Genomic DNA, 14,639 nt, shown 5'->3' on the forward strand with positions numbered 1-14,639 from the left:
AAGTCCCACAGGGCCTGGATCTCCAGCGAGAGTTCATTCCACCAGGTAGGAGCCCGGACCTAAAAGGCCCTAGCCCTTGTTGAAGCCAGCCGGCCGTCCTTAGGACCAGGAACTATGAGGAAATGTTGAGCAGCAGACCTCAGATCCCGGGGGCGGGGTTCATATGGGAAGAGGCGGTCCCAAAGATATGCAGGCCCCTGGACATAAAGGGCCTTAAAGGTAAGGACCAACACCTTGAACCACATCCGGTAGCTAGTACAGTTTGTGCAGCACTGGATACATCCACACCCATGTAGGCCTTGATGCCAACAACCGAGCTGCTGCGTTCTGCACCCATTGGAGTTTCTGGAGCACTGTCAAGGGAAGCCCCACATAGAGAGAGTTACAATAGTCTAATCTGGAGGTGATCATTGCATGAATCACTGTGGCTAGATCATGGGAGATAAGGTAGGGGACCAACTGCCAGGCCCGCCTCAAAATGGAAAAAGGCAGCCCTTGCAGTGGCAGTGACCTGTGCTTCCATAGATAAAGGGGCATCCAGGAACACCCCAGGCTCTTCACCTCTGTCAATGGCATCGATTGGGTGCCATCGAAGGGTGGGTGCCATCAAAGGCTGCTTACCATCTTCCCACTCCCCACCCCCTTCTGACCCAGATACAGGACTTCTGTCTTTGATGGACTCAGTTTCAGCCAACTCTGATGCAACCAACCAGCCACAACCTGCAATACCTCACCCAGTTCTTCAGGGGCAGAGTCCGGGCGGCCATCCATAAGCAGATAGAGCTGGGTGTCATCAGCATATTGGTGACAACCGAGCCCATATCTTCGGACCATCTGGACGAGGGGACAAATATAGATATTAAATAACATCGAGCCTCACAGCACTGGCAGCTACTGAAGCCAGACCTGAAACATCTGACGACGGCGACAACATTGGATTTATATTCCGCCCTCCACTCTGAATCTCAGAGTCTCAGAGCAGCTCACAATCTCCTTTATCTTTCTCCCCCACAACAGACACCCTGTGAGGTAGGTGGGGCTGAGAGGGCTCTCACAGCAGCTGCCCTTTCAAGGACAACAACTACGAGAGCTATGGCTGACCCAAGGCCATTCCAGCGGGTGCAAGTGGAGGAGTGGGGAATCAAACCCGGTTCTCCCAGATAAGAGTCCATGCACTTAACCACTACACCAACTCAATCTGAAATGTTATAACTGAATATTGACAATCCATGTCAATGGGGAAATGTACTGAAGTAGTTAGGTGGGTGGCTTCACTCTGTGCCTGTAAATAAAGTAGGTTTTTGTTTTGCTACATGGACAGATTTTAAAAGATGTCAGCCAAAAGATGTTAACCACTACACCAGCTGGCTCATCTGAAATGTTATAACTGAATATTGACAATCCAGGCCAATGGGGAAATGTACTGAAGTAATCAGGTGGTGTGGCTTCACTCTGTGCCTGTAAATAAAGTAGATTTTTGTTTTGCTACATGGCCAGATTTTAAAAGATGGCAGCCAACACATCTCTGCAGTAATTGTTCTATACTGTACAGTTTTAATATTAAAAATTTAATATCAAATTAAATTGTTTATTTGGCCTTGATCTGATAACAGCTTTGTAGTTGGCAAGTACTCCCCACCCCCACACCTTCACAATTGGCACTGTTCCTTTTTTGCAGCCTTTTCACCTTTCCTCTGAGCTATGTGATACTGCTGAAGCCGCCGCGCCAAATCTTCCACCTTCTCAATACTCGAAAGGGAGCAGTTGCTGCTGCTACTGCTGCTGCTGCTGCTGCTGAGAGTGACACTGCCAAGCTGGGGGGCACTTTGCTGGCGCTCAGAAGGGCAACAGGAGCAGTGGAAATCCATGTGCAGCTTGTGATCCGAAGTGCTTAAAGGCAGCCACCCAGGTCTGCGCCTTGGATGAAAAATGGTCAAAGAATCGCCGTAAGCAGGTGCTGGCAAACAAGAGATCAGGAGAAGAATGATAAATGTTTAGTGACATAAAAGTAAACTGGTGGCCAGTTAGATATAGAAATGCAACAGAACAAACCATTAAGCATAATTTTAAAGTACGAATCATAGGGTTGCCAAGTCCAGGTTGGGAAATTCCTATAAATTTGGGAGTAGAATCTGGGGAGGGTGGTGCTTGGGGATAGGAAGGACCTCGCTGGGATATAATGCCATAGAATCCACCCACTAAAGCAGCCATTTTCTCAAGATAACTTGATCTCAGGAGTCTGGAGATCATTTGCATTTCTGGAGACTGCTAACCCTAGGTCTTCTTGACATAGGTCATAGAGTTGCTGCATTGTGGGTCATTCCTTGATAGTTTTTGAAAGGGCCTTCTGCTTGTGTGCATGCAAAGATAGCCAGATCACCATGACTCCCTGCTCATCTTTGCCCACATGATGTGAAGAGCAGCGGGAAAAAAGGCAAGATCCACACTGGAAATAATTCCTTTTTATCACAGACAGGTTAAGAGATGCTCCTTTGCCTTCCCTCCACCCCTCACAGCTTGGTCTAGCCATCTCCCACTTCCTGAGATTGGTCCTTCAGTACTTTGTGTGTGCTTGTGGTGTGGAACCACCTTCCCTGAACCAAGTCACAAATCTGGTTATTCCTCTTCCTGTCACATGGCTGTTTAGTAGGTTTTGTGTTGCCACTTGGGGGTTGAAGATCTGGAAAGGTTGAAACCACTGTCGTAAGTAGATGAGGAAAGAGACAAATCATCAACTGATGCAAAAGTTCCCCTTCTGACAATATCTGTAGTTTCTCTGACAAAAAAATCACTCTCATCAAAGTTCTAGCATTAGACATACAAAACCTATATATATATACAGAGCTCCGTTTTTATAGCAGGGAAGAGTAATGTAGATGAACACAGAAAGAGAGAAGCACATTAGAATACAAATGAAGTTTAAAGTATCTATGAATTCTCAGTGTAAATCTTGTTGGCTTTAATGGGTACTGGTTAGTGTTCTGCCCTGACCTAGATAGTCCAGGCTATCCCAATCTGATTGGATTTCAAAAACTAAGCACGTTTGGCTATGGTTAGTAGTTGGATGGGAGACCACCAAGGAAGTCCAGGGGTACTATGTAGAGCAGGCAATGGCAAACCACCTCTGTTTGTCTCTTGCCTTGAAAAGCCTACAAGGTCACCATAAATCAGCTGTGACTTGACATAAAAAAAAGCAGGGCTTTTTTTCCTGGGAAAAGAGATGCCAGAAATCTCAAAAGGGAAATGAAGGAGAAATACATGAGTGCCCCTCATTAACTTTTAAACATTTTTTTGATAACTTTGTTTGCACACAGATGTTCTGGAACTCCATTCCACTGTGTTCTCCCAGAAAAAAAGCCCTGGAAAAAAGGGTTTTACAGATGTCTTAATTTAAAAGCTCTTTAGAACATCCCCTTCTACTAGAACTAAGTTGGAGTCCAGTAGCACCTTTAAGACCAACAAAGTTTTATTTCGAATGTAAGCTTTCGTGTGCATGCATAATTTGTCAGACAATGAAATGGGGCACAGTAAACAGTGCTACATATAGCTGGTGGGCAGTGGTTAAGCATACAAAGTAGTACCAGGGCTTTTTTTGTAGAAAAAAACCAGCAGGAACTCTTTTGCATATTAGGCCACAATCCCTGTGGCCAAGCCAGCCGGAACTGTGTTCCTACTCAAAGGTACCATAGAGTTTTTACATGAATACTAGAGTGTACCCCACACAACATGGCCAGCATGATGATGTCACTTCCAATGACATAATCGTGCCAGGCATGCTGCATGATGACAGAGTTCTTTGGGGATGGGGATCCCCTAGCGGCCTGCTCTGTGTCGGCAGGTTGGGGGCCCTCAAGCCGGGAGAAACCCCACCCCCAGTGGGAGTTTGGCAGCCCTAGGGTTATGCCTCTGCCTGCCTCTATTTAGCAAGTCTGGATTTCTTTGGTGGTCTCCCATCTAACCAGGGCCAGACTAGTTTAGCCACTGAGATTGGGCTAGCCTGGGCCATCCAGGTCAGGGCAATTCCTGATTAGTTATTCACCACAACTACATTCCTGAAAACACACCTAAGCCGTAAACATTTATAATCCCCTTGAACCAAGAGGAAAGGCAGAATATAATTTTTAATAAATAAATCATATAATATGTTAAGTTTCAAATCACCACCTTAAAATCATTTAACATGACACTGTTAAGGCGGGAGACTGGTTTTTGCAATAGTGGTTTAGCTTCCTTGAGCACGTGAATGGATCTGACACTATATTTGGGAAACTGCCGGCAAAATATATGAATTTTATGATCTACTAATATTTGAATGGATGTAACCCAGTGATCTCTGACTCTGACTTATTTATACAATTTGATGAGTCTTTCTGTAAACTCTAACTAGTGATGTGACGGTATTTGCAAGGTTATGTATTGGTTCCCCTTGTTGGGGAATGTTATTTATTCAAATTTATTTAAATGTTTCAATAAAATTTAAATTTAAAAAAAAATCATTTAACATGCAAGTAAGCTTTCTTACCAGTTATCGGGAATGAACATGTATGAAGTTGGGAGAAAGAGTGAGAGAGCTGACTACAGACAGGGACTTCTTGATAGCTAAAGATTTGGGCAGGTAAAATTAAAACAATATCCACTAGCTCAGAATGAAGTAGTTCTATATGAAACACCAGAAAACTAAAAGAACGGCATCGACTGTCATAGCTTCTACCAAGGTTGTGGACAAACAACATAAATGGGAGAGAGAAAGAATATGCCGATTGTTGAATAATCCTTGTTGCCTTACTTTCAAGAACAAACTCCTCCTCTTCTTCCCTCTGCCGCACCCCCCCCCCCCGTGACTGTGGGTGGAATGGCAGCAAGAGGGTACAATTTTGTCATAGACAGGGCTCTAAAGTTCCACAGCTTTCAAACAGACATCCTGAACTCAGTGAGGGTTACCTTATTCTCCTTACTGTCCAAGAAAGGATATGCTTATGCTTCTGATAAGCCTCCACATTGATTAGATAGAACATTTGTCAGCATCAAAGAGAAATGCATGGCTCTTGCTCAACGTGTCATTAAATAGTTAAGTTCACTGCCAGTAGACATGCTGATGGCCACTAGCATAGATAGCTTTAAAAGGAGATTAGACAGATTTTGGAGGATAGGTCCATCAGTGGCTACTAACAATGACAACTTATGGAATGTGCACATCCAGAGATAGTAAAACTAGCACTGTTAGGAGGCAATATCAAGGGAAGGCATTGGCTTCTATGCCCTGTTTGTTGGTCCTCCAATTTTGTTTGTGTATTGTGCAAAATAGAATGCTGGACTAGATGGACCAGTTGTCTGATCCAGCAGGGCACCTCTTACATTCTTATGCAGAACGCCATAGCCATACTGCTGTGAACACAGAGTTTCTTGGTACCAATAAGAATGACTCCTGATTGCAAGAAAGCACTGAAGCTACATCTACCTCAGGCTTTGGGACAAAACCAAAATTAGATGATGTTACACACTGCTCTTCCAGATTCAAGCTGTTTGTTACCAGAACTTCTTTAGTACAAGAAAGCAAGCAAGGTGCAGAAAGATAATAGGTTTATCTGGGTTACAAACATAAATCTTGGATTAACACAGGCCTGTTGGAGATTTAATAGGCAATGGAAAGTGCTGAGCAAGCAGAAATGAAACAAAAGATGTGGCACATTTGTCTCTGTTGGGTTGCAAGAACAGGGAGGAACACAGAGATTCCTCTTGTGCTTACACTTTATAGAGGCCAAAGAGAGCAATGCTAAGCAGGTCTACTCAAAAATCTATTCAAGCCTATTCCAGGGAGTTTAGTCTCAGGAATGAACTCTTCAGATTGCACTGAAAAGTTCTCTAAGAGTTTTTTAATCTGAATTCTATCAAAAAGAGATACCTCCAGAAAGGCTAGAGTCACCACATTTAAAACAGAACAAAGTAGCAGTCCAATAGCACCTTTAAGACCAAGAAAGTTTGATTCAGAATGTAAGCTTTCATATCAGACAATGGAATGAGGTACAGTGAGCAGAGCTACATATAGCTGGTGGGCAGTGGTTAAGAATGCAAGGTAGTACAAAGTTAGAATCCAATGGCAAAATAGTGAAATTAACAAATTGAAAGAGCACTTGGTAGGGATAGCAAAAGACGTATGGTACCTCATTCCTCATCTGAAGAAGTGTGCATGCACACGAAAGTTTACATTCTGAAGGAAACTTGTTTGGTCTTAAAGGTACTACTGGACTCCTACTTTGTTCTGTTGCTTCAGACCAACACAGTTTGCCAATCCAGATTTAGAAATGTAGCCCATGAATAAAAATACTCCAAATGCTACTTTTGAGCAGATTTTACAAGGCACACATAGCAATTTGTTATCAGGCTTCAAGGAAAACCAACATAAATTGTTGACATATAACCATGTTGCTGCATGGAGCTTAATGAAGAAATGCCACCACATCAGTAAAAGTCATGATGGTCCAGTTGAACTTTTTTAATGCAAAAAAATATTCTAAATTTAAAAACAAACAAAAAGAACCAATCATTTGCCTCATGCTTTCTGGTTAGAATTGGAGCTTGAAAAATTAACTGCTCCTTGCCAAATGATAAGCTCTCCACTGAGAATTATTTCACTGCTGGTTTTCAAAGTTGTATGAAAACAAGATAAGCTGCTAGTTCAGGACAGCACATCTGAAGACCAACTAGATTCAGACTTTCTTTGCTCAAGAAGACCAGGACATGTAATTGCAGCTCACAATGCCAGCCCAGATGATCTATCAAAGCCATCTGCCCATTGAACAAGGTAGCAGCAGCAGATGGGGGCATTCCATTATCAGTGTGCCTATGGCCTTGCCCAAAAACTGAAGGCTTATTTATTTAGAAGAGTTATATACCACATCTCCAGAGATCTGCTCAAGGCAGATTACAACTGAAACAATAAAACAAAACCATTAAAACACAGCCATAAAAAACCAAACTGAATCCATGCAAAAACAAGCTAGAGCATAAAAGCAGGATAAAACACACATCAAGCAGCCTAAAATTCTATAAACAGTCCTCAGGCCAGAAGCTGACCATAAAACAAATAAAAGAGATATAACCCTTCAAGTTAAAAGTCTGGGTAACTTGGTACTTTAAAAAAAGTAAGGCAGATGCCAGGCAAGTCCAAAGGCATTCCAAAAGTAAAGTGCAACCATTGGGAAAGCCCTGTTTCTGCCTCATCTTTGCATACACAGCAAAAAGAGCAGGACTTCAGAAAAGGTCTCTACTGGTGGTCTAAACCAGAATCAGCGTGGTAAGACAAAGAAATGAGATTCATCCTAAAATTGCAATAGATTCATTCAATATATTTTGTTTCACTGCAAAGCTCACTTTCCCCCAGCAAGCTCAGCCACTTATTTTCAAGAAAACATTAATCTTACCATGGGATCAATGACTAATGAGTTTGGCAAACCAGATTCTGAGAATGGGGCTTATATGTGCTTCTCTACCACAATTATCTTTTTTTTCCTCCCCAACGTATTAATAGCTGAAGGGAGGAACTAAGTTAATAGCAAAAGACATATGGTACCCAATTAATCATTTGGGGGCAATGAAATAAAACCAGATGAAAGGGAAGACAATATACTTGAAATTTTGAAACCCTAAACCTATAACAACAACTGAACATAAAGCTGATAAAAAGCAAATATTTATTATTATTCTTTATTATTATGACATTAGCATACAATGTACATTCAGGGAAAACATGTGAAACGCAGATATAAAGTAAGTACAGATTAGGGTACAGCCATTCAAAAACTAACAAGAATGAGGAAAATGGTACAATAAAAGGAAGCAATTCAAACAGCCATCAAATTTGACACAGTTCCCTAGACATGGGATACTTCTTTATTTGAATATATGGAAGCTACACACATTTAATCAACAAGCACACATTTAATCAACAAGTGAGTGGATTTAGTACTTCAAAACTTGTATTATTCAGCACTTAAATACTGAAACCTAGCAATTAATGACCTTATTAAAGTTATGCACACTACTGAACATAGTAACTCTGGCTAGCTACTGAAGACTAGATTTGGCTAACCAATGTGAAGTATTTGTTACAGTGTATTCCACAAAAATCCATTGTGTGAATGTGAATGCAAAAAAAATGCAGTGTGCACAATATACACAGATGCTCTACCACCCAGTAATACAAATTATTGCAAGCCAATTAAACAATAATATGGGCACCGTGGACTTAATTTACTTTCTTATTTCAAAGCAATTGGCCTAACAGTCAAAATCGTTTCAAAGTTCTAGAGAATCTGGCAAGTGTGCAAGATCTGTTCAGGGTAAGGGAACTACAGTACATGACAGAATAAACAGAGAAACCATAGAGTTGGATCCAGAGAAAAGCTCATAGAATGAGCTGAAAGAGTGGAAGCCTGCTTCCTCTTCCCTAAGCAGGTCTACTGTTTGCTTGAAACACCCTCTTAGAGTTTTGAGACAGCCTCCCAATGACCTCAACTAAATGTTATGTGTGACTCAATTTGTGGTACACATAACATTCAAGAACTATCATTCCCAAGTTCTGTGGGGCTGGTTTCAGCTCATGAGCACAGAGCTGGGGGGGGGGGAGGACTTCAACCTTTTATCCATCATCATTTTCTTGACCCAAAATGGCCATATTTGCCCCTCTCTAGCCTCCATGTGTACTTACTGTGACAGTGGAAATGTACTGATGGATGAGGGAGGAGAAAACACTTTTGTTCTCTTCCTCCAGTGTAGAAGTCTCCCTCTAAACATAAGTTGTTAAGTCTATGAGGATCCCAAAACTTTGGGAATCAACTCTTCTAGGATAAGAAAGGACTGCTGGAGGAAGGAAACATGGGAAAGATCCTTCAAACTACAAATTGCTGGTTTCAAGTTGTGTCAAAAAGTTATTACAGCAACATAATAAAAGCGTTCTAGCTCAAAAGGAGAAGGAAGGCATATGCTACCTTCTAAAGAAACACACTATAGAACATTATGTGAACTTGGAAAAAAAACCTGATTTGGGAAGTTTTCTAATATTTTTGTTGATTAAAAAAAACTAAATAAAAAAAGTTTTAAAGGCAATAACTGAGAACAAGAAAGTTCTTACAGCTGGCTGGTAGAAAGAAGAGAATTTCCTCTAGTGCCCAGTATGGAATACCAAAGAAGGATCAGCCACAACAATATCTGCCAAGGAAGGGCACTGGTTTTTATCCTTGTCAAGTGGCAAATTACTAGTGCTGGAACCATATCTAGTATGGGAGCAATGTGATGTAGTAAAGTATTGGATTATGACCAGGGTGACCTGAGTTAAAATTATTTTAGCCATAAGCCTTGGTTCAATCATTCTCAGTAACTTACTTGATATGGCTGTTTGTGAAGATAAAATGTGGGAGGGAACCCTAAGTTCCTTGGAGAAAGAGCAAGATAAAAGCAAGATAGACAATTGTAGCATTTCAAAAGATTGCCTATGTGAGAATGAACAGAACAAAACAGGCCACTGAAGCAGAGAGGAAACAGACATCAAAGGTTTAGGACAGGGAACTATCAGGAAGACCAGAAAACAATAGTCAGGTGATGTGAACAGACCATCAATACCTACTATTCAGGCAAGAGTATTCATAAGATGGAGACAAGGATGGAGTGATGGGCCTAATGCTACTTTTCTGTCTCTGAGACATCCGATATTAAAACTTCACTAAACTCCTTTTCCAGCTTATTTATGGTACCTTCACTTCCTTCTTTGACATAAGACGATGGTGATGAACTCTTTGCTCTCCGTTTTGCTGTCCTTCTGGGGACAAACAGCTTCTCATCGGAGTCAGAGGAAGTCCACTCCTTGCAGAGCTCCTTCTTGCTCTTAACTCTTCCCTTTCTGGCCTTCTTCTTGCTCCAGTCCCCCCCTACACTTAAAGTTGAAATTTCTTTCTCTTCATCTGGGAGCGCTCTGTGGAAATGCTTCACAACCTTTACATTGGGTCTAGAATTCAAAGAAAGAGATGCACTGACAGTGAGTAGAAATTGTACGCCTAAAAGTTCAGCAAGTAGGGTTTTTTTCATGAATGACAACTAAAAACACGTGAAATATAACATACCATGGGAAATATATATTTTCATCCCCATACACATCAGCACACACACGGAGAGAGGGAGGGAGGGAGAGAGGGAGACAGAGACAGACAGACAGACAGAGAGACAGAGAGAGATAGAGAGACTAGAAGTTCATGCTGGAATAGTTGTGTTATCTCACATCTCTACACAGCTTACTACACTCAGTACACAGCCCCATTCTGTTCCCAGGCTCTTTATGCTGGCATCAGAGTCACAGCAGAAAGAATATTATTGAACATTTTAGGGCCCCACAGCAGCACAGATGTTCTGAGGATCATAGTCCCCACCTTCTCATCTTCTCAAAAACACCTGTGCAGGGCTGCTTCAGCACTGTGTGCGGCGGAAACAAGACTACCTGCTCCAGCCGCACAGAGGGCCCTTGTGGCATTTTTCAGTGGCTTCATTTTTAAATGACATCAGCAGTCACAAATAGGACAATGGCCACTGTGACATCTCATTTGGGCCTCAGTCAGCAAAGGGGCTCATTTCCACAAAGCTAAGCTAGAGCTCTAACATTTAAGAGATGTAGACATAGCAGATAATGTCCATGACAAGTTGGGAAGGCAGAACTGTGATTTGTTTTTCCTTACAAGATTGATAAAGAGGGGGTTTTGGTTGCTGCTTTTCAAATCTGTATTGGCACTGATATCACTTCAGTCTCATTTCAAGGACTACCCTAACTAAAGTTGTCCCTTCCATGTTGGGAGATTCCTGGAAACTTGGGGAAGGGTGGTCTCTAACGAAGGTTGATTTTAGCAGGGGTAGGGAGCTCAGCAGGGATGTAAAGAGTCTTGCCTCTGAAGCTGCCATTTCCCTCAGATGAACTGATCTCTGCCGTCTGAAGATCAATTGTAATTCTAAGAGACACCAGGTCACACCTGGAGTTTGGGAAATCTAACCCTAACAGCGCCATCTTCAAACAGATTATACCTTTCAAATTCCATCAGCATCAGTGGGCTTTGAAAGGCATAACTGAAAAGGATGCACTGTAAAAGCCCTAATACCTTAGCTGGAAGCATACTTTGACTTTCCTGTTTGAGTAGAAGCAATCACATTTCAAACTTCTCCCTCTTCTTCAAGAGCCACCTGCCTGGACCATACTGCCCAAGTGACCCAAATAGAACACAAATCCCGCCCCCACCCCCAATTCCCTCACAGGAAGAAGGTCTTTAGCTTTCATCCTACTCAAAGCTTAGCCAAGTGAGAGCTAAGCCTCTTCCATCACCAATCTTCAACCATCATGGGTATTCTTAATTTCTAATTTATTGTGACTACTGATCATTCTTCCAGCAGGTTTATTCCAGCTTTGTTTGTGATACAAGTGTACACCTATTTAATAAAGTGGAAAGAAGACGATTTATGCATACTCACACAAACTGATCCATCATCTGTGTCATGTTTATGTAACAACAAGAACAGGTATACCTTCTGCGACTGATTTTAATAAGTCCATTTCGTATACAATGTTCCTGCAATAAAAACATCATTATTAAGCTCATTACTGACTTTTAAACCACAGCATTAATGAAAGAAAACTGTATGTTTTAAAGACCTGAGGCTATATACTGCAGTCCTATATATGGCACAATAGAGAAAAGGGATAACATACTGGAATATTCAATAAATACGGCAGATGCACTAAAAATATTTATTTATTTCCTGGGATTTCTATCCTGCCCTCTGCCACAAGCAGGCTCAGGGCAGGTCACAACAAAGTGATTAAAAACAATAAAACAATTGAATATAACACCAGTGAAATGGTTAAATTAAATAAAAATGGTTGAGATACTCAAACAAATGTTAAGAAAAAGATTTTTGTGAGTGATGTATCTTCAGGCCAATGAAAGTAAGGGCCAAACTACGTGTTACAGTTATCTCGAGGCAGGCCACAAGGATTTTCAGATGTTGTTTTGAAACTTCCCTACTAGGAATGGAACTCTGAGGCATACAAGCCCTGATTCAGATGAGAACCATGGCACGCAGAGGAGGGGGCTTCAGTCTCATCCTGTGTCATTTTCCCAACCTGAAACTGCACAGGGAGCCACTATTGGTAGGATTGCTTGTTCTGGGTTGGAAAATACCTGGAGCTTTGAGGTGTGGAAGCTGGGGAGTTTACACTTCAGCAGGGTATAATGCCATATAGTCCACCTTTCAAAGCAACCATTTTCTACAGGGGAACTGATCTCTATGGTCTGGAGATCACTTGTAATTCCAGGGGATCTTCAGTCCTCACCTGGAGACTGGCAACCATAAGTTCTGCTCCCTAATGCAAAGGATGAGCCATGCAAGAGAGAAGATATAGGAGACTCCAGGAGAGAGGCCTCAAGAGGGAAAACAGCTCTGCAGGTCTCTTGGACTGAGACACAATGGAGACTCACCACCTTTCTCCCTGGCAGCAGGTGGCCATTCCTCTCTGAAATCCTCAGGAACCTTCCCCCCACCCCCCCCCCCACACACACACCTGCTGAGGAACTTCCAGTAGGGCTGCCAAGCCCCTTGTGGAGGCAGGGATTCCCTGTTGCCCACCGCCACTGTGCTGACAGGAGATAGAAGTAAAATAAGACCTTGTCTACTTACAGGAAATTCTTGCCATAGAGTTCCTGGAGATTCTTAGAGCTACTCAGAAACTTACTCTATGGCAATAACTTTCTGCAAGTAGAGAAGGGCTTATTTTCCTTTTTAGTTTTTTCTCCCAGGATGCTGCCCCCACAACCCTCCCACCAGCTGCCAGAAAATGCCATTGAACCCTAATGCCCAGTTGTTTCTCTTGCCAGTGTGGCAGCTGGTAATTATTTGGGTGCCCCACACCATGACAACCAAACTGCCTCCCTCTCTACTTACCTTCTTGTTGTTGTATTTCAAAACTGTGAAGAGTTTATCCTCAGCTTCAGCTCTATTAGGTGTTGCTATGACAATACCTGGCACATAATACTCCTCTCCAGACTGTTTCCTTATTCGGGTAAGTACATAGTCACCAACCTGCAGAACCAAAGAAGAACTAGGTTAAGCCCATCCTTTTTAAATGCAAAACTCTCTAACTGATGATGATCCAAACTCTCAAGTAATATTAATGATCAGTTACCTGCAAAGGTGGGCAAGGCAGTGCTCCTCCTACTGGCAAAATGAACTTCAGTGGTACAATCTCAGTCTCCCCATCTGCAAAATCAATAAGTGCATAAGAAGAAGTGATGCTCCTTAGCACTGTCCCTAAAACAAAGAAATAGGGGAAATCTGTTAGTCAGATCACAAGCTTATATTTTACAGATTATGAAAGGAATCTAAATGTCCTTTAACACAAATTCTGCAAGAAGCTAACCAATAGATGGCGTGCTTTATAAATCCTAGATTCAATCTCTTGTATCCCCAGTTACAAGGATCTCAGGTAACTAACTATCCAGAAAAAGACCAGAATCTTAGATCTTGAAAAGGGCTGTCTGTCAGAGATCCACCAGAACCTAGACCAGTGTTGTGATTCACTACAAAGAAGATTCATATGTTCATAACCCTGGCTGTACCACCTGTTGCAACAAAAGGTTAATCTACTTCAAATTCTGTATCCATTATTTATTAAAAACCAGAGTCCCACAATGTTATACTAACATTGGGAAACTAGTACTGCAATGAATTTGTCTATCTATTTTTGCCTTCTAAATATGGTATGAGAGGCTTGTGAAGACTTACTACAGCAGTGGGTTGCCTATCTCTACAATCTGCACAAGCCAACCTCAAGGCTGAGCTGCCTATCATGTGAAAATGCTTGGAAGTGTGAAAGCAGTATTTTAAATTCAGAAACAAAAAGTAGAGTCTAGGCAGGCATTCCAATAGTAAAACTCAAGATTTCTGTATTACACACAATTGCCAAGCCTCAGACCCTGCCCTTAACGCAAATTATGCTCCTATACTAACAAATCCATGCACTGCTTCCCTTTCCCACATTCACACTGCAAGGACTTGCAAGACAAACAAAAAAGTTTTCTGTGTTCAAAATTGTTTCAAAATACTACACACGTTTTCTTTCTGATGTGAAGATTCTAGACATTTGGGCCAGCACTGCCATCCACCCTCTGAAATGTGTGTAAAATCAGGTAAACGCCCATGTAACCAGGTTTAGAGGCAAGTTTGGCATTTCAGTGCTAGCAACCTCTACAGTGTAGAGGCTATACTAACGCTGGTGGACTCCAGAAATCTCAGTGTCATGTGGATAACAACAGCAAGCAATCTAATGGGGCAGGCATGGAAGTTTCAGCCATTAAGGGATGGAAAATAACTTCACTCCAATGTACTTTTAACTAGGTTTCTGTAACTTTCTGTTTTGCAGTAGATGTTTAAGGGGTCAATGGCACAGCAAAGCTGTCCACCCCAGGGACGTCCTAATACAGTCAATTTGTGTCACAATCTCAAGCCTTGGTTTCCAAATCTGCAAGTAATGCTCATTCATGACAACTTTCAGAACTTGCCAGCTCCCTCAGGCCTGCATGCATGCTATTCTCCCTCTGTGTCACTCACCT

The 14,639-nt window shown here is 41.9% G+C and overlaps 1 protein-coding gene across 1 annotated transcript in view; it reads right to left on the bottom strand.

Moving 5' to 3' along the window:
• Positions 1-1,645: 1,645 nt before the first annotated feature.
• The window catches only part of LOC132590554 (von Willebrand factor A domain-containing protein 3B-like), a 77,696-nt gene continuing 64,702 nt past the window's right edge, over positions 1,646-14,639 (bottom strand). Inside the window, exons 25-29 of the mRNA XM_060263486.1 lie at positions 13,214-13,338; positions 12,973-13,110; positions 11,503-11,600; positions 9,750-10,000; positions 1,646-1,957 (exon numbers count right to left, since the gene is read on the bottom strand). Of these exons, the coding sequence (XP_060119469.1) occupies positions 1,650-1,957; positions 9,750-10,000; positions 11,503-11,600; positions 12,973-13,110; positions 13,214-13,338 (920 nt within the window). The 3' untranslated portion in view covers positions 1,646-1,649. The remainder of the gene's footprint in view (positions 1,958-9,749; positions 10,001-11,502; positions 11,601-12,972; positions 13,111-13,213; positions 13,339-14,639) is intronic.

The sequence above is a fragment of the Heteronotia binoei genome, unplaced genomic scaffold, assembly GCF_032191835.1.
Source record: "Heteronotia binoei isolate CCM8104 ecotype False Entrance Well unplaced genomic scaffold, APGP_CSIRO_Hbin_v1 ptg000294l, whole genome shotgun sequence".
In the NCBI taxonomy this organism is placed as follows: domain Eukaryota; kingdom Metazoa; phylum Chordata; class Lepidosauria; order Squamata; family Gekkonidae; genus Heteronotia; species Heteronotia binoei.